The sequence below is a fragment of the Callithrix jacchus genome, chromosome 2 (assembly GCF_049354715.1).
Source record: "Callithrix jacchus isolate 240 chromosome 2, calJac240_pri, whole genome shotgun sequence".
In the NCBI taxonomy this organism is placed as follows: Eukaryota; Metazoa; Chordata; class Mammalia; order Primates; family Cebidae; genus Callithrix; species Callithrix jacchus.
The window spans coordinates 13,863,378-13,882,785 of NC_133503.1; the positions used below are offsets into that span (position 1 = coordinate 13,863,378).

The following is a 19,408-nucleotide window of genomic DNA, read 5'->3' on the forward strand; positions in this document are numbered from 1 at the left end:
GGTAAAGAGGCGCTGATTTTAATTTTCCATGTCTTTCTCTACTCAGCATCTTTGGGGCCTACAGCATGGATGTGATCACTGGCACATCATTTGGAGTGAACATCGACTCTCTCAACAATCCAAAAGACCCCTTTGTGGAAAGTGTGAAGAAGTTCCTAAAATTTGATTTCCTCGATCCATTATTTCTCTCAACAAGTACGTAGACTATTATTTCTTTCTCTCTCTTTTTAAAAATAACTGCTTTCTTGACATATAATTCACATATCATATAATTCATCCATTTAAAATGTACAATTCCATTGTTTATAAGATGATCAAAAATATATGTGACCATCACTATTGTAAACTAAAACGTTTTTGTCAATCTAGAGTTCTCATACATTTTTCGTTATCAACACCCTGCCTTAAACTCCATTGCCTTAAGCAACAATTTGGCTATTCTGGATACTTCATAGAAATAATATCACTGATTTTTCTCTGTTGTTTTTTATTCTCTATTTCATGAGTTTATACTTTAGTCCGTGTTATTTTATTTCTTCTGCTGGCTTTAGGTTTAGTTTGCTCTTCTTCTTTTAGTGTTTTGTGATGTAAATGGTAATTATCAATTTGAGATATTTTATTCTTTTATGTTTGGCATTACAGCCATCAATTTCCCTCTGAGCACTGCTTTGGCTACATCCCATGTTCTGGCATATCATGTTTTCTTTTTGTTCATCTCAAAACAATTTCTTCTTGCCCTTTAGATTTCTGCTTTGACTCACTGGTCACTTAAAACCGTATTGTTTAAGCTCCACAAATGTATAAGTTTCTCAATTTCCTTCCCTTATTGATTTCTGGTTTCATTCCATGGAATTTGATGTATATATGCTGTGTTATTTCTATCTTGACTGTTATTTCCTGAATAGCATTATTAATTTAAAAAGCAGATTATGGTCTGATTAATCCATAAACTCTAGTACAATAAATAAAGGCTAAGAGGGCAGGGAATTTAATTCTGTTCCTTTGGTCACTCCAAAGCTACAGAAGGCGCTACTGATCTGACTGCTGTAGTGGTGGTTTCTATGGATAGACCTGCCCTTGCTTAGTCACTGGCCTGAAAGAGGGGCAAACCTGATCAAAGGAATGGGTTCCAGCTGAGAACCTGATGTTCTTATTCTTATTACTGGTAGAGAAAATTATAATTGCTCCAGGTAAATTTTGAATTTTCAATATAATTTCCTTTTGTTTTTCCCACAGTATTCTTCCCGTTCCTTACCCCAGTTTTTGAAGCATTAAATTTCTCTCTGTTTCCAAAAGATGCTATAAATTTTTTAAAGCAATCTGTAAACAGAATGAAAAAAAGTCGCCTCAACGATAAACAAAAGGTAAAATCTGGTGATGATTAAATGACAATGTTTAGTTTTCAATAAATTTAGATTTTATACATACGGTAGTGCATGCATCTGTATTTTAAAAAATAAAGACAGCGAGCTTATGTTTAGAACAAGAGAAGTCATTTGGCAGAAATAAAGAAGGAGATTGGGGAAGAAGATAAGAATAAGTCAGAGAGACAGCATTTAAAATTTGATATCAGGCACAACAATTAGTATGTCATGACATAAACAGTATTAAGATACAGCTTTACCACTTCTCTTCCCTTCAATAAATTGTCAAAAGATAAAGATTCCTGTTTGGAAATATATTTTACTGGTAGTATGCTTTCCTCACAATATAGATTGGTAAAGAATCATCTGAAGTCCAAGCCTGTTATTTTACTTATTCTGCAATGAAAGGCCCTTTCAGGCTACCTACCAACTGCTGACATGTAGTGTGTCATGTAAATTTGAGTGCTTCATAGCCTGGAATGAACAGCGGTCTTTTCTGAGAATTGAGATTGCAAGGCTGGCTCACTCAGATTTGCCTTCATGAGCCCTAGAGGCCTGCTGAAGGATATCGGAAGGTCAGGGAGGTAGGACCAGGTAACTCAGGTGTCAATGAAGATTGTATAGAATGAAGACTGTATAGAATGTTGGAGTATTTGAAAACATTCCCCAAAAAAGCTGCTGATAAGTTCTGGGAATGTCAGGAGTTAATCTATGTGACATTGCTGAAGAAGAAGGCAGAAGAATAAAAGATCCAGACTTCATCCTGGGTAAGTAGTTATGACCACAGATGGAACTGGCAACTCTTTGGCCAGGAAGCTGTGTCCAAAAGACAGAGAAGAGGAGCAACAGGGAGGGCAAGAAGGGCAAGAACCAAAAAGCAATTGGACATGATAGCTAGATTGGTTTGAGGAAAACATCCTTCTTTCCAAGGATTTGGATGAATGTTTTTATTCAGTGCTGACTCGGGCAACACCATCAGACTTCTGGTCTTCAAGAAATCATAGGGAGGTTAAAGGAGAGAAGTCAAGAAGGGAGGTTGAATACCACACTTTGGATTTACTTCCGGCTGCATGAGTCACTTTCTGTCAATGAAATTTGTCTTTTGGCTTCTAGCACCGAGTAGATTTCCTTCAGCTGATGATTGACTCCCAGAATTCAAACGAAACTGCATCCCACAAAGGTAACCAAGGAGTGCTTCTGGGGGCTACTGGTGGGGACACTAAGAGGGAGGTCCTTGCTCTGAAAATGTGCAGGAAGTATTCCAGGAAGATGAGAATTTCTGCCACATAGCAGAACAACACGCATTTAAATGTTGTAAATGGTAACTGGAGGCACGTTCCAGAAGCCCACAGGTACAGCCATGTTCCAGGCTTGAAATAACCCTAAGCAAACCTAGAATGCTTGGTGGACAGTCAGTGGTTTGTGGATCACCTACATGAGATCAAATGCCGGTTCTCAGCCTCCTCCAGATCCACTGAGTGAGAACCTCTACTTGGAAATTTATATCAAACATCCCAATCAGGAGGCACACTGTTGCAGTAAGGTGATTTCAACTGGCAGTACTTGATGAAAGTGTGCTTGCCATCTTACTCTACTGCAAAGTTTTATTTTTCGCTTTGAAATGGATAATTACTGGGGGAAACCTCTGAGACCATGTAAATAGCTTGTCTTCAATCTTTTACCTACCAGTTTTACAACCATGGATGGTTTTGACTGAAATCATTATTACTAAGACAGCGGCAAAATGATAACTACAGTCAATTTCAAGCTACCAAGATTTGGCAATCATCTCGCAAAATTCCTGAATATGTAACAACTGGTTGTAGAAAGGAGGACTGGGTTGACTCCAGTTTATCACTTTAAACATGTCCACGTCTACATCTACTTCTATCTGTCTGTCTATCTAACTATCTATAATCTATCAATTAATCTACCTATCATCTATCTATAATCTATTAATTAATCTTCTACCTATCTCAATAAACCTTGCTGTGATAAAGGAAAATAGGCTATCATTTCACTGTTCCACATGGAAATCACTAGACACAAATTTCAACTCAGTATAATGGAGTTCAATGTAACTGAATAAAATAATTGGATGGTTGAATTTACCCACAGCAGCATACAGAAACCCTCACTGGTAAATCACAACTCTGTAGAACTTTCTCACTCTCATTTTATATTGTGCTTGGTTGTGAATTACATGGTTGCAGCAGGCACCACATTTATTTCTGTGTTCGTCTCTAAAAATCCTAATCAAGTCCTCATCAAACAGACTAGTGATGGACCATTTTGAGCTTCTCTCAGGAGAAATATCAACAGGGAGGCCAATCTGTAATCATAAGAACTTCTGCTATTTTAATATTTTAATGCCATTCATCAGCCTACAGTCAATCACCATGCTTCTGGCTTTTTGTCTCTCTCTGCAGTTGTGTACATCCTGAGATACTGAGATTTTGAGAACTGTACCCTAGATCTTGTATTGCCTGATGCCTCTCAAACATGTAATCCATGCTGCTCAAGTGAGGTTGTGCACACATATCACCACATCTCCTGAAAGTTTGGATTTTGATTCAGTAGTTCAACAGTGGGGTTTGAGATTCTGCATCTCTAGTAAGCTCCCAGATGCAGCTGGTGCTGCTGGTCCATGAAATATACTTTGAGTAGCAAGAGGTGATCTGAAACTCAGTATTTGTCCTTCAAGTTCCTTCAAACATACATAGAGAAAAGGTCCTAAGTATTGCAAATTCTCTCAAAGTTTGCCAACCTATATTGCAGAAAACAGATTTTTCTTGAGGAAAATGTTACCCCATATTTACTTACAGATAAAGTACTTTTAGGAGCATTCAAGGCACACTCCCACAATGCTGAGTATGTTAGACAGAAATGCTCTCTCTGGAAATTACAGAGCAGTGCTGGTGCTGGGATGCCATAAGGAGGAGATGGCCCACAGTCATGTAAACCATGGGAAAACATGGATTAAAATGATTTTGCCTCATTCTGGCTCTGTAAGATACACATCATAATGAAAACCACCCCCAATGTGACTCTGAATTGCTTTTCCATTTTTTCCTCTTGGGATTGGAGAGCTTCACTTAGATGTCATCTAAGCTGTGATGTTGTACATCGACCTGATTTATCTAAAATGTCTTTCCTCTCCTTTCAGCTCTGTCTGATCTGGAGCTCCTGGCCCAATCAATTATCTTCATTTTTGCTGGCTATGAAACCACCAGCAGTGTTCTTTCCTTCACTATATATGAACTGGCCACTAACCCTGATGTCCAGCAGAAACTGCAGGAGGAAATTGATGTAGTTTTGCCCAATAAGGTGAGTGGATGACCCTGAAGATGAAGGGAAGAGGTGAAGCCTTAGCAAGAATGCCTCCTCACCACTTCCCAAGAGAATTTTCGTAAGCACAATCATGATTCTTTCACTGATATTAAGTAGGAAGGCTATGAGTAGAAAAACAAAGGGAGAAACATAGGTAATGGTTACGATTGGCAGAGTTATAAGATCTTTGTAAAGCAGTACTGGCCCTGGTTCATCAGCTTTCTGTTACCACACTAATGCTAAGTTAAAAACATCCAGGCTGGGCGCAGCAGCTCACACCTGTAATCCCAGCACTTTGGAGGCTGAGGCGGGCGGATCATGAGGTTAAGAGATCGAGACCATCCTGGCCAACATGGTGAAACCCCGTCTCTACTAAAAATACAAAAAAAAAAAAATTAACTGAGCATGGTGGCGCGGGCCTGTAGTCCCAGCTACTTGGGAGGCTGAGGCAGGAAAATTGCTTGAACCCAGGAGGAGGAGGTTGCAGTGAGCTGAGGTTGCACCATTGCACTCCAGCCTGGCTCCTGTGAGGGAGTGAGACTCTGTCTCAAAACAAAAAAAAAAAAAATCCAAAAACCTCAGTGGCATCCAACAATAAGCATTTGTTGTTCACACGTCTGGATAGTGAGCTCTGCTGACATTGGAAGGACTTGCTCTGGTCTGGCTGTGGTCTGACAGAGCTTGGTCCTGAGTGTGCTGCACAGGCTGACTGAGCTCTGCCCCATACCTGTCTCATGTTCCAGCCAGGTAGCTACTGGTGAAGAAGCCAAGCTAAGAGAACCAGAGTATCTGACTCCTGAGTTTGTTGGAGTTCAGGGGAGCCCTTAGCTTCCCTGAGAGGACATTTCTCCAGGTTCACGGTCTATCGCTCTCTCAAAAATGACAGAGGAGACTACAGCACAGTGTGCTCGTAAAGTAAAATACTGGACTTAAAAATTGGTTGCAGAAAGTGATTTATTTAGATAGAGAAAGAGAAAAAGGGGAAGGAGAGAGGAAGAAACAGCTAGCTCTCATACTTAGTGAGAGAAAGAAAAGCCGCTCTCACACTGAGTGAGAAGCATTTCCAGAGGGAGAAAACCAGAGAAGGAAAACACCCCTTACGCTGAGTGAGAGAATCCAGAAAGATGGAATCCAGGACAGGAAACACAGCTTCCACACTGGATGGAAGGGACCCCAGAGGGGAAATCCACGAGGGGAAAGAGAGCTCCCACTATGTGGGATGAAATTTCAGAGAGCAGGAAATCCGGTGTGGTTAAAGGAGCCTGGGAATTCATCCTGGAGAAATTCCCACCTCCTCAAGTTCCTCTGGCCAATGAAAGTGCCTTCAAACTTCTGTGGGTAATTGACCCCTAGTTTCTTCCCGTGCCCATGAAATTTAAACATAAACCATTAAATCTCCTGGATGGAGAAAGATGAGAGGGGAGCATGGCACTGGGAAGTTCTTGCAGCCACCACCCCGAGCCTATCCTCAAGTTTTTAATGGAGTTTTTACATAATATAGTGTTTATATCGTGTGTGTGTGTGTGTGTGTGTGTATCTATATATATTTAAAATAGTTGCCAAGTGGGACTTTGCAACCAATAATCCTGTGTAGAAGAAGAGATTTGCTCTTTTCCCTGTTTTTCGTTCTTGGTACAGACGTGTGACCTCTTTTTGAAAGATGATAGTGTCTTTGGTGTATTTTATTTGATGGTAATGGTCACAGCCTATTAATCACATTTTCTCCCATGAGAAAGAAAAACCACTACATGGTCATGCTAAGGATTTCAGTCCCTGGGGTGAGGTTGGTCCTGAGTATCTCCTACGTGCATAACTCTTCCACACATCTCGGTAGGTCACTGAGTGCATCAATGGGCAAGACAGTTATTAAAATACTTTACAAATGCTATGATCATTTACCAGTAGGAGTTATTCTCTAGAGCTTGTAACACTTCAGTAATACTGCATGGACTGAGTTGAAAGTTAATTCAAAATCTCAGTTCATCCAAATCTGTTTCATTCTTCCCAGGCACCTGCCACCTATGATGCCGTGGTACAGATGGAGTACCTTGACATGGTGGTGAATGAAACGCTCAGATTATACCCAATTGCTGTTAGACTTGAGAGGGTCTGCAAGAAAGATGTTGAAATCAATGGGGTGTTCATTCCCAAAGGGGCGTTGGTGGTGATTCCAACCTATGCTCTTCATCATGACCCAAAGTACTGGACAGAGCCTAAGGAGTTCCGCCCTGAAAGGTACGAGGCTCCAGGGAAAATGGAGCTCACCCTGAACCAGGCTGGTTCAAGCATATTCTGCTTCTCTTAATCTACATGACAATTATGTGGTTGTACAATCATTTGCTTGTAAGGCTTTTTACAAGTCTTTATCACAAAAAAGCGATAAAGGTCAAACTTTACAAGTCACAGACAAGAAAACATGAAACTACAGCCATCCACAGTCCAAACACATTAAAATGAAGATCGTCAATTAAGTCCTTGTGGGCATTTTTCTATGTCTATATAGATTTTTAAAAACTAGAATGGTATCACTTTTTGATTTGAATTGCTGCTTACTTTATTTAACAGGAAACTATCCACTGACCTACATTACTATAAATATAAATACAAATATATATAAATATATATATGTTGCATATGCCATAAGCCATTTAACCATGATGTTAGTTCAGGTGTATAGGCGTTTAGTTCCTTGCAGTTTTTTCCATGCTGTGCCCTTTAGCTCTCTGAATTTAACAGCAACTTTGAAAGACTCTTCCATGTTCCATTTTCTTTCAACATTGCTTGCTGTTTCCTCTATGGTAATTATAAAAGTGCAGGCTGAGGTCCTGAGAAGTCCTCGTTCCTAATGGTTTAACACTTCACTGAGGACACAAGACAGCACAGGTCCTCCTGGTTCTGTCTGTGGCAGTCCTGTGCCAGCCCCCCTACACTCTCAGTAGACATCTCATACAATCCTCCTTGGAGGTGTCTTGAGCATACTCTTCTGGGAATTCAGGGACAAGGTCAGGCTTTGGGCACAGTTGGCACTCTAGATATACTTGGTGCTTTCCCATTATTGTATTAAGCAAAATTTAGAATGAAATGTTTAGGGTACTGGCTGGTGATTCAGGATGCTTGGGAGCTAGACTTTCATTGGCCCCTACCTACAATTTGCTGATGGCAGGGACCTTGTCTTGTTGGCCATGGTGTCCCCAGTGCTAGCACAGAGTCTGTACATAATTCTTGTTCACAGAGTAAGTCAGAGCTGACCAAGTTCTCTGTTTTCTGGGGTAGAGGACTTCTATATTTCCTACAAGCTCAGTACTTCCACCTGCTGTGGCTACACTAATACAAAATCAGAGACCACTCGCTGTATTTCACTTTGAATCATTCAGTCACCAAACAGACAGTGCTTGCCATGTGTCAGGAACTTGGCCAGGCAGGGAGAAATCCGTATGAATTATATAAATCCAAATCATATGATTTATATGAATCTAAATCATATATAAATGTATATCAATCTAAATCATATAAATGTATGTAAATCTAAATCATATATATCATCTAAATTATATACATCATCTAAATCAAACTTGCTCTAATCAGACATCTTCAGAACTTCTCCTTCAAACCTTGTAAAGAAACACAGGTTAGTACACCTTATGTATGTTTTGTGTTCTCAATGAAGTGGCTTAAACCATTAGGAATAAGGACTTCTCAGGACCTCAGGAACTCATATATAATCACATGATCTAGAATTATTATATACAGTACACTTTCTGTATGTTTGTGTCCTCAATGAATTGGCCTAAACTATTAGGGATGAGGACTTCTCAGGACCTCAGGACCTCATATAATCATATTATTTAGATTTATATAAATTTATATAAATCCATTTATATAAATCTAAATCATATGATTAATATAAATCCATGTATATAAATCTAAATCATATATATCTAAATTATATATAAATCTAAATCATGATTATCTAAATATAACTCTAAATCACATATGAATCTAAATCATATATATAAATCATGATTATCTAAATCTAAATCAGGTATATGTATCTAAATCATATGATTTAGATTTAATCATATATAAATATATATATGATTTAGATTTAGTCATATGGTTTATATTTATATAAATGGATTTATATAAATTATGATTTATATAAACCATATGATATATGTGTGTATATATATATATGTATATATTACAATGTTTGACATATACACAAGTGTACTCTATAGACACAAGTCTACAGAATAGTTTTCATTATCTCCCTGTATCTATCACTGGTCCCAACAGCCATCAAACCATGTTAGCTGCCCCATCCAAATGCCACCACCACTCTCCTCCTGACTATCATGTTATTTTGAAGCAAAGCCTGTAAATATTCAGAATGTTCTCCAAAATATAAAGACCCCTGTAAAAATATATGACAAAAATGTCATTATTACTTTCCTCAAATCAACATTTTTCCTTACTATAATCAAATATTTAGAAATCAAATTTGAATAAAACATGGGTCAATCTTCAAAGAATTTATAGCATAGTGGAACAGACAAAGGAACGCAGTGATAACCCTACAGTAGGGTAGCATCATATGCCCATGCAAATTAGTCGACTTAAACTATTCTATGAGGATTTGGGGGAGAAATAGATGGAGAGAAGAACAAGGAAGAGAACGAGGAGGAGAAGCAGGCAAAGAAGAAGGCAGATAGGGCAAGGTGGGAAGGAGGAGGAGGAAGGGAATTAGAAAAATGGATGACAGGAGAAGGAAAGGGAAAAATAAACTTGAAAACAGCACAAGACATCTTCTTCTCCTTTCTCAATGAGCATGTGACCAACATAAGTGTCAGTTGAGGCAGGAACCCACTTTTCCATCCATCAGTCTCATCACTTATGTGCCTTTTATAGCGTGAACACACTGCCACCCTGAATATAATTTTAGTGTTTAGAGATAAATATTATTTGCAACAATATTCACCTCATCTCAAGGAACCTCAATGCTCCTATAGGGTTCCATGGAGAATGGAAAGGACCTGTAGGTTACAATTATTAAACAAAATAACCAAAGCAGGATTTCAATGACCAGCCTACAAAAGTTTCCTGTATCCTACTGGTTGGGAAGTGGAGGGGGGCGGTTCTTAAGAACTCCTAATATGTAACTGTGGTTTTTCTGTTTTGTTTACTTTTTAATAGGTTCAGTAAGAAGAACAAGGACAGCATAGATCCTTACATATACACACCCTTTGGAACTGGACCCAGAAACTGCATTGGCATGAGGTTTGCTCTCATGAACATGAAACTTGCTCTAATCAGAGTCCTTCAGAACTTCTCCTTCAAACCTTGTAAAGAAACACAGGTCAGTACACTTTCTGTATGTTTCATTAAGAACTTTTCTGACCAAAGGGTGTATATTTTTTTAAAAGAATGTGCATGTTTATCTTTTAATAATTTGTTCTATGGTCCAAATAATCTGTTTGGATCTATCTTTGATCATTAAGCGTGCTTCGGTTATGGACTTCAAAACCTGTAGCATTAAGAACATCATGTAGTCAATGCAGATTAGCATGACGTGATTATGTGCAGCCTCTTTGAACCTGAGTAAAGTTTAAATTCAGTTTCAAGTCAATTGGAAGGAAGAGGAAGTGTTCTGCACAATCATCAAGTGCAATGATCACCCTGCTGTGACTTTTCAATGGTGTTCTCCATCACCAGAACTTGCAGAAGCTCTCTCATGGCAGTGGTTCTCAACCACTAGCCATATATTAGAATCATCAGGGAGCTTCAAAAGTTCATGATGCCTGTGACATCTCAGAAATTCTTAACTAATTTACACACAGCATGACTTTAAAAGCTTCCTGATTGGTTCTCATGTGAAGCCAAGATGGAGAATGACTAATTTGAGGCATTTCTAGTGAATATAAAGGACTACCATAGAGCAGAGCTATCCTTACTGTTTGACCTTACATTCCAGGTGACACATTTATAGAAAGACTTAGAATCTTTTCTCTGAAGAAGTTAAAGAGCAGATATCATTGATTCATATTAAGCAATTACCTATAAGTCTTATTTCCAGGACCTACGTATTTAATATGCAACTCCACCCCTTAAGTACACTTTGTGCTTGGGAAAGGAGGAGGAGGAAGATGGCTGCCATCTTCTCTATGGCTTCAGGGCAGCTGGGTAGCTTTCCTCTGTGTGTATTCAGGCAGGAGGCTCAGCCCTGAGAGAAAGTGGGCCCCTGGCACACCTGGGACAGGGTAGATACTCCCTGGCAAGCTCTCAGGCATCCTGAGGCTGGCACTTCTATGTACCCATGGCAATTAGCTTTCCCCTCACTGAAGTGAGATCAGAATGTTACTCTGTTGGTGGCTCCCCCAACAGTGAAGGAACAACTCAGTGACAACAGGGCTAGAAGTATGAGTCAAAACACTGTAGGACTTGAGAATTGCCCCATTTGCACTACCCTTGGAAGCCAAGAGGAGATGTTAAAAAGAAAAGAAAAAGAATAATTCTTCCTGAAGACCTCTTTCCATCATTGCACTTGATGGGTTCAATTGGAAGGGGTTACTAGACTCTGGAAGTTGAAAACTGCCCACATAATTAAACTGTACAATAGCTACTCAGGATTACCTTGCAAGTTTTAACCTACAAAAATTCAACTTTATATGGCTATTCAAAAATAGTTTGCCATAATACCTAATAATCTGGATTCAATTTTTAATACTCATCCTTTTTGCTTAAAATTTAAATCAAAAAAGAACACAAGTCCACAAGAATATTTCTCAGGCCTGCCACAGAATCGGTGCTCCATAAATACTTTGTTAAATGATGGATGGTGAGTGGTTTTACTATCCAATATTTACCCAGCTTACAGATGAAGTATGAAGAATCCAAGATACATGGTGTTGAAAGTAGTTTTTATATGCTTGCAAAGCATTACTGTCATTCATGTATTTTTTCTACTTTGCTTCCATCTTTTCTGCTTTCACTTCATTTGTTAATTTTCCATATGCTTGTTTAACTATTGTAGATTCCCTTGAAATTAGGCGTGCAAGGACTTCTTCAAGCAGAAAAACCCATTATTCTAAAGGTTGAGTCAAGAGATGGAACCCTAAGTGGAGAATGAGTTATTCAAAGGACTTCCGCTTTGTGTTTCAAGAAAGCTGTGCCCCAGAACACTAGAGAACTCAATTTCCTTTGTCAATAAAACCCTGAAATAAAGACGGGCTTCATCTAGTGTCCCGCATGAACAATTGGTGATTTTTGCACATTCATTGAGCTCTCCCAGTGTCAGTGTAGAGTGCTGTGCATTATGTAATATAAAGGAGATGACCAGGTAAGTGACAGGTAGACTCAGCTTCTCTGCTTCTCACAGGACTATCTCTGCCCACCTCCAGTTAGCATTGTCAACTCCTCCTGAGCTCTCATCAGAGAATAAATATTTCTCAACAATTTGACCCACAATTTTTTTTAAAAATAAGAATTATTGAGATGACTCTAATAGTGACATTTATTTCATGTTTTATCTGTAATATTCCATAATGTTTTATACTAAGCAAAGCAATAAAAACCTCTCTCACAAAAGTAATATCTGATGCCTTCCTGCACACTAAAGAGACGTCTATAGAACTGAATGACTAAGAACCAGCAAATAAACATTTTTTTGTCATTGTAATCACTGTTGGTGTGGGGCCCTTGTCAGAACTCCAATTTGATTATTAACATCGGCGACAGTGCATCTACTGTGACTTTGGAGAGAATATTCATAGTTTCATTCTGCCTTCTTTGAAGCATATATTTTTTGTAACGTTCAACTGAAGCACTTATTAAATTATTAGTTTTGATTTATTGCTTTTACCTCATCTCCCTGACATTTGTGGAAGATAGGAAACATGTTTTCCTATACATCTTGCATTCCATCTTCCCCTCCCAATTATCTTAATGCAATGAACTCTGAATAAAAAATGGTCAGATGGTCAGTTGATTGGGCAGCATGTCTAAAAGCACTCATTCATTTTCCTTTTTTGCTCCTTCCTTTCCCCTCCCGTTCTGAATCCTAAAGCCATTAGGTGAGTCGCAGCCATGTGGTAGCCACACATTAAGGTGAAGGAGAGAGTCATGGTAGTTCCAAGTCAGATTCCAAGTGTGCTGGGGAAGGCGTCCACATGGAGGGGCAGCCAGACCTGGATGTAGAAGCCCAAGGAATCAGAGGACTCCACACAGAGGGGGACCTTAAAGAGTAACCAGAGCCTATCTGGGGCATGGAAAACCCACGTGAGGTGAGGAGGGTATCCACGAGTGGAAGGGGATGAGTGAGAGTTGGCTACACAAAGAAGATTGATCAAATAAGTACATAAAGTATACTGTAAGCCAGGTGTGTCACTTTTGCAGAAAAGAGTCAAGGATTCAGAAAGAGAGAAAACTAGTGTGACTCCTGTGGAGTTGGATGGGAATGGATGTATCAGTGTATATTCATACTTTTCTAGATAGGTAAATGGATAGACAGACAAGATGATAGATAATGGATAGCTGATAATTAGATAGATGTAAATGTATGTGTGTGTGTGTGTGGTATGTGTGTGTGTGTGTGTGTGTGTGTATAAAACATACATTCCCTACTTCTCTCCACTAAGAGGGCTAAGTAACAATGACATTTCAATAGCAATAGCACACTTAGTGCCAGATCCTGGCTTATGAATACCATTTTCCACTGAAGGAAAACCAGAGCTCCTTAGAGAAATGGCTGACTCCAGGGCTAGGACTAAGAATGTTCATACTTTTCTAGATAGGTAAATGGATACCTTTTTTCTAGGTAGGTAAATGGATACCTTTATGTAAATGAATACCTCCAGTACCTTGAACACTTTATGTGCCAGGAAGTAAGAAAATGCTCAAATGGTTTCTAAAAAAAATGATATGTGGAAATGATTTCTAAATGATATTTTCATATGACTTCCAAATGATATTTATAAAAAACCTAAAGACCACCAAAGAACATTAGAACTGATAAACAAATTCAGTAAAGTGTCAGGATACAAAATCAATGTACAAAATTAGTAGCATTTCTATATGCCAGCAAGGAACAATCTGAAATAAAATCAATAGCCAATCAATAGATAAATTTAAATAGCTAGAAATTACTTTAATTAAAGAAGTGAAAGATCTCTACAATTAAAACCATAAAATGTTAATGAAAGAAATTGAAGAGCACACAAAAACATAGAAAGATATTCCATGTTTATATACTGCAAGAATCAATATTGTTAAAAATGTCCATACTACTAAAGGAATATATGAATTCAATGTAATCACTATCCAAAAGCCAAAGACATTCTTCACAGAAATAATTTTTTTTTTCAAGTATCTTTGAACTTTTATTTTTGAGGTTACATTTTTTTTTTTTAATTTTTTATTGGATTATAGGTTTTGGGGTACATGAGCAGAGCATGCAAGACAGTTGCATAGGTACACACATGGCAGTGTGCTTTCTTTTCTTCTCCCCCAGAAATAATTTTTTAATCCTCAAATTTAGTCCCTGGGCAAGGTGGCCAAATAGGAACAGCTCCAGTGCATAGCTCCCAGAGAGATTACTGTAGAAGGTGGGTATTTCCACATTTCCAACTGAGGACTGGTAGGACAGTAGCACACTGGGACTGGTAGGGCAGTAGGTGCAGCCCGAGGAGGGTGAGCCAAAGCAGGGTGGGGCATTGCCTCACCCAGGAAATGCAAGGAGCTGGGGAACTCCCTCTTCTAGCCAAGGAAAGCCATTAGAGAATGTTCCCTGTACTCCAGCCCAGACACTGAACTTTTCCTATGGTCTTCACAACCCACAGACCAGAAGATTCCCTCCAGTACCTATACAACCACCAGGGCCTTGGGTTTCCAGTGTAAAACTGGGTGGCCATTTGGGCAGAAACCGACCTAGCCACAGCAGCCTTTTTTTTCATACCCCAGTGGTGCCTAGAACACCAGCAAGACAGAAGCGTTCACTCCACTGGAAGGGGGCTGAAGCCATGAAGCCAAGTGATCTGGCTCAATGGGTCCCACCACCATGGAGACCAGCAAGCTAAGATCTACTGGCTTGAAATTCTTGCAGCCAGCACAGCAGTCTTAGCTCAACCTGAGACTTTGGAGCTTGGCAGGTTTCAACCTAAGAGTATAAACAAAGTTACTGGGAAGTCTGAACTGTGCTGAGCCCATGGCAGCTCAGCAAGGCCTCTGCAGACAGATTGTTTCACTAGACTCCCTCCTCACTGGACAAGGCATCTCTGAAAAAAGGCAGCAGCCTGTCAGGGGCTTATAAATAAAGCCCAAACCTTCCTAAGACAGAGCACCTGGGAAAACAAGCAGTAATGGGTAGCTTCAGCAGACCTAAATGTTTCTGCCTGGCAGCTCTGAAGACAGCAGTGGATTTCCCAACACAGCATTCAAGCTCTGATGAGGGACAGACTGCATCCTCAAGGGGCTCCTTGACTCCTGTGTATCCTGACTGGGGGGACACCCCCCAGTAGGGGGCCGACTGCACCTCATACAGGAGAGCTCAGGCTGGCATCTGGCGGGAACCCCTCTGGGAAGAAGCTACCAAGGGAAGGAACAGGCAGCAATCTTTGCTGTTCTGCAGCCTCCGCTGGTGATTCCTAGGCAAGCAGGGTCTGGAGTGGACCTCCAGCAAACTCCAGCAGAACTGCAGCAAAGGGGCCTACTGTTAGAAGGAAAACTAACAAACAGAAAGAAATAGTTTCAACATCAACAAAAAAGATATCCACTCAGAGACCCCATCTAGAGGTCACTGACCTCAAAGACCAAAGGCAGATACATCCACAAAGATAGGAAGAAACCAGCACAAAATGGCTGAAAACTCCAAAAACCAGAATGCCTCTTCTCCAACTCTTTTTTCATCCAGATGACAACTCCTCACCAGCAAGGGAACAAAACTGAATGAAAAATGAGTTTGATGAAATTACAGAAGCGGCTTCAGAAGGTGAGTTATAACAAACTTCTCTGAGCTAAAGAAGCATGTTCTATAATGCAAGAAAGCTAAGAACCTTGAAAAAAGGTTAGATGAAATGCTGACTAAACAGTTTAGAGAAGAACATAGACGACCTGATGGAGATCAAAATCACAGCATGAGAACTTCATGAAGCATGCACAAGTTTCAATAGCCAAACTGACCAAGCAGAAGAAAGGATGTCAGAGATTGAAGATCAACCCAATGAAATAAAGAAGGCAATATTAGAGAAAAAAAGTGAAAAGAAATGAACAAATCCTCAAAGAAATATGAGATTATGTGAAAAGACATAATCTACGTTTGATATGTGTACCTGAATATGATGGAGAGAATGAATCCAAGCTGGAAAACACTCTTCAGATATTATCCAAGAGAACTTCCCCAACCTAGCAAAGCAGGCCAACATCCAAGTCCAGAAAATACAGGGAACACCACAAAGATATTCCTCAAGAAGAGCAACCCCAAGGCACATAATTGTCAGATTTGCCAGGGTTGAAATGAAGGAAAAAATGCTAAGGGCAGCCAGAGAGAAAGGTTGGGTTACCCACAAAGGGAAGCCGATCAGACTCACAGTGGACCTCTCAGCAGAAACCCTACAAGTTGGAAGAGAGTGGGGGCCAACATCCTTAAAGAAAAGACCTTTCAACCTAGAATTTCATATCCAGCTAAACTAACCTTCATAAGCAAAGGAGAAATAAAATCCTTTATGGAGAAGCAATTGCTGAGAGATTCCATCACCACCAGGCTTGCCTTACAAGAGTTCCTGAAAGAAGCACTAAACGTAGAAAGGAACAAGTAGTACTACCCTCCAAAAATGTATCAAACGGTAAAGACCATTGACACAATGAAGAAAATGAGACAACTAAGGAGCAAAACATCCAGCTAGCATCAAAATGGCAGGATCAAATTCACACATAACAAGATTAACCCTAAATGTAAATGGACTGAATGCCCCAACCAAAAAACAATGACTGGCAAATTGGATAAAAAGCCAAAACCCATCAGTGTGCTGTATTCAGGAAACCAATCTCATATGCAAGGACACACATTGGCTAAAAATAAAGGGAGGGAGGAAAATTTACCAAGCAAATGGAGAGCAAAAAAAGCAAAAGTTGCAATGCTAGTCTCTGATAAAATAGACATTAAACCAACAAAGATCAAAAGAGACAAAGAGCACTACATAATGGTAAAAGGATCAATGCAACAAGAGCTAATGATCCCAAATATATAAGCACCCAATACAGGAGCACCCAGATACATAAAGCAAGTTCTTAATGACCTACAAAGAGATTAGACTCCCATACAATAATAGTGGGAAACTTTATCACTCCACTGTCAACATCAGGCAGATCAATGAGACAGGGAATTAACAAGGATATCCAGGACTTGAACTCAGATCTGGACCAAATGGACCTAATAGACATCTACAGAAATCTCCACCCCAATTCCACGGAATATACATTCTTCTCAACATCACATTGCACCTACTCTAAAATTGACCACACAATAGGAAGCAAATCACTCCTCAGCAAATGCAAAAGAATGGAAATCATAACAGTCTCTCAGGCCACAGGGCAATCAAATTAGAACTCAGGATGAAGAAACGAACTCAGAACTGCACAACTTCATGGAAACTGAACAACTCGCTCCTAAATGTCGACTGGATAAACAATAAAATAAAGGCAGAAATAAAGATGTTCTTTGAAACCAACAAGAACAAAGACACAAAGTACCAGAATCTCTGGGACACTTTTTCTTTTTTTTTTTTTTTTTTGAGACAGAGTTTCGCTCTTGTTACCCAGGCTGGAGTGCAATGGCGTGATCTCGGCTCACCGCAACCTCCGCCTCCTGGGTTCAGGCAATTCTCCTGCCTCAGCCTCCCAAGTAGCTGGGATTACAGGCACGCGCCACCATGCCCAGCTAATTTTTTGTATTTTTAGTAGAGACGGGGTTTCACCATGTTGACCAGGATGGTCTCGATCTCTTGACCTCGTGATCCACCCGCCTTGGCCTCCCAAAGTGCTGGGATTACAGGCTTGAGCCACCGCGCCCAGCCTCTGGGACACTTTTAAAGCAGGGTCTAGATGAAAATTTACAGCAATAAATGCCCACATGAGAAGCAAGGAAAGATCTAAATTTGACAACACATCATCAAAATTGAAAGAGCTTGAGGAGCAAGATAAAAAAAAAACTCAAAAGCTAGCAGAAGACAAAAAATAACTAACATCATGGCAGAACTGAAGGAGATAGAGACACAAAAACCCTTCAAAAAATCAATAAATCCAGGAGCTGGTTTTTTTAAAATATCAACAAAATAGACCACTAGCCAGATTAATAAAAAAGAAAAAAAAAAAGAATCAAATAGATACAATAAAAAACGATAAAGGGGATATCACCACCCATTCCAAAGAAATACAAACTACCATCAGAGATTACTACAAACAACTCTATGCACATAAACCAGTAAACCAGGAAGAAATGGGTCAATTCCTGGACACCTACACCCTCCCAAGACTCAACCAGGAAGAATTTGAAACCTTGAACAGACCAATAACAAGGGCTGATGTTGAGGCAGTGATTAATAGCCTACCAACCAAAAAAAGTCCAGGTCCAGATGGGTTCACAGCCAAATTCTACCAGATGTACAAAGAGGAGTTGGTACCATTCCTTCTGAAACTATTCCAAACAATCCAAAAAGAGGGAATCCTTCCCCAATCATTTTATGAGACCAACATCATCCTGATACCAAAACCTGGCAGAGACTCAACAAGAAAAGAAAACTTCAGGTCTACATCCTTAACGAACATAGATGCAAAAATCTTCAATAAAATACTGGCAAACTGATTGCAACAGCACATCAAAAAGCTTATCCATCACAATCAAGTAGGCTTCATCCTGGGGATGCAAGGCTGGTTCAACATACACGAGTCTAAAATGTACTCAACCATATAAACAGAACCAAAGCCAAAAACATGATTATCTCGATAGATGCAGAGAAGGCTTTCCATAAAATTCAACAGCCCTTTATGCTAAAAACTCTCAATAAACTAGGTATAGAAAAAACGTATCTCAAAATAATGAAAGCTATTTACGACAAACCCACAGCGAATATCAATACTGAATAAGCAAAAACTGAAAGCATTCCCTTTGAAATTTGGCACAAGACAAGGATGCCCTCTCTAACCATTCCTATTCAATATCGTTTTGGAAGTTCTAGCCAGAGCAATTAGGCAAGAAAAAAAAAATAACACTATTCAATTAGGAAAGGAGGAAGTCCAATTCTCTCTATTTGTAGAAAACATGATTGTATATTTAGCAGACCCTACCATCTCAGCCCAAAATCTCCTTAAACTGATAAGCAACTTCAGCAAAGTCTCAGAATACAAAATCAATGTGCAGAAATCACAAGCATTCCTATAAACCAATAACAGACTAACAGAGAGCCAAATCATGAGTGAACTCCCATTCACAATTGCTACAAAGAGAACAAAATACCTAGGAATACAAGTAACAAAGGATGTAAAGGACATCTTCAAGGAGAACTACAAAAGGAAATAAGAGAGGACACAAACAGATGGAAAAACATTCCATGCTGATGGTTAGGAAGAATCAATATCATGAAAATGGCCATACTCACCAAAGTAATTTATAGGTTCAATGCTATTCCCATCAAGCTACCAATGACCTTCTTCATAGAACTGAAAAA

General features: G+C 39.4%; 1 protein-coding gene across 2 annotated transcripts in view; it reads left to right on the forward strand.

Moving 5' to 3' along the window:
* CYP3A5 (cytochrome P450, family 3, subfamily A, polypeptide 5) overlaps positions 1-12,278 on the forward strand; it is a 39,065-nt gene extending 26,787 nt beyond the window's left edge. Inside the window, exons 6-12 of one of the 2 annotated variants that reach the window (XM_017964614.4) lie at positions 47-195; positions 1,237-1,364; positions 2,478-2,544; positions 4,531-4,691; positions 6,703-6,929; positions 9,888-10,050; positions 11,725-12,278. In XM_017964614.4, coding sequence (XP_017820103.3) covers positions 47-195; positions 1,237-1,364; positions 2,478-2,544; positions 4,531-4,691; positions 6,703-6,929; positions 9,888-10,050; positions 11,725-11,820 — 991 coding nt within the window. In that variant the 3' untranslated portion in view covers positions 11,821-12,278. The remainder of the gene's footprint in view (positions 1-46; positions 196-1,236; positions 1,365-2,477; positions 2,545-4,530; positions 4,692-6,702; positions 6,930-9,887; positions 10,051-11,724) is intronic. The other variant, NM_001204442.1, reaches the window with a different exon arrangement.
* Positions 12,279-19,408: the final 7,130 nt, after the last annotated feature.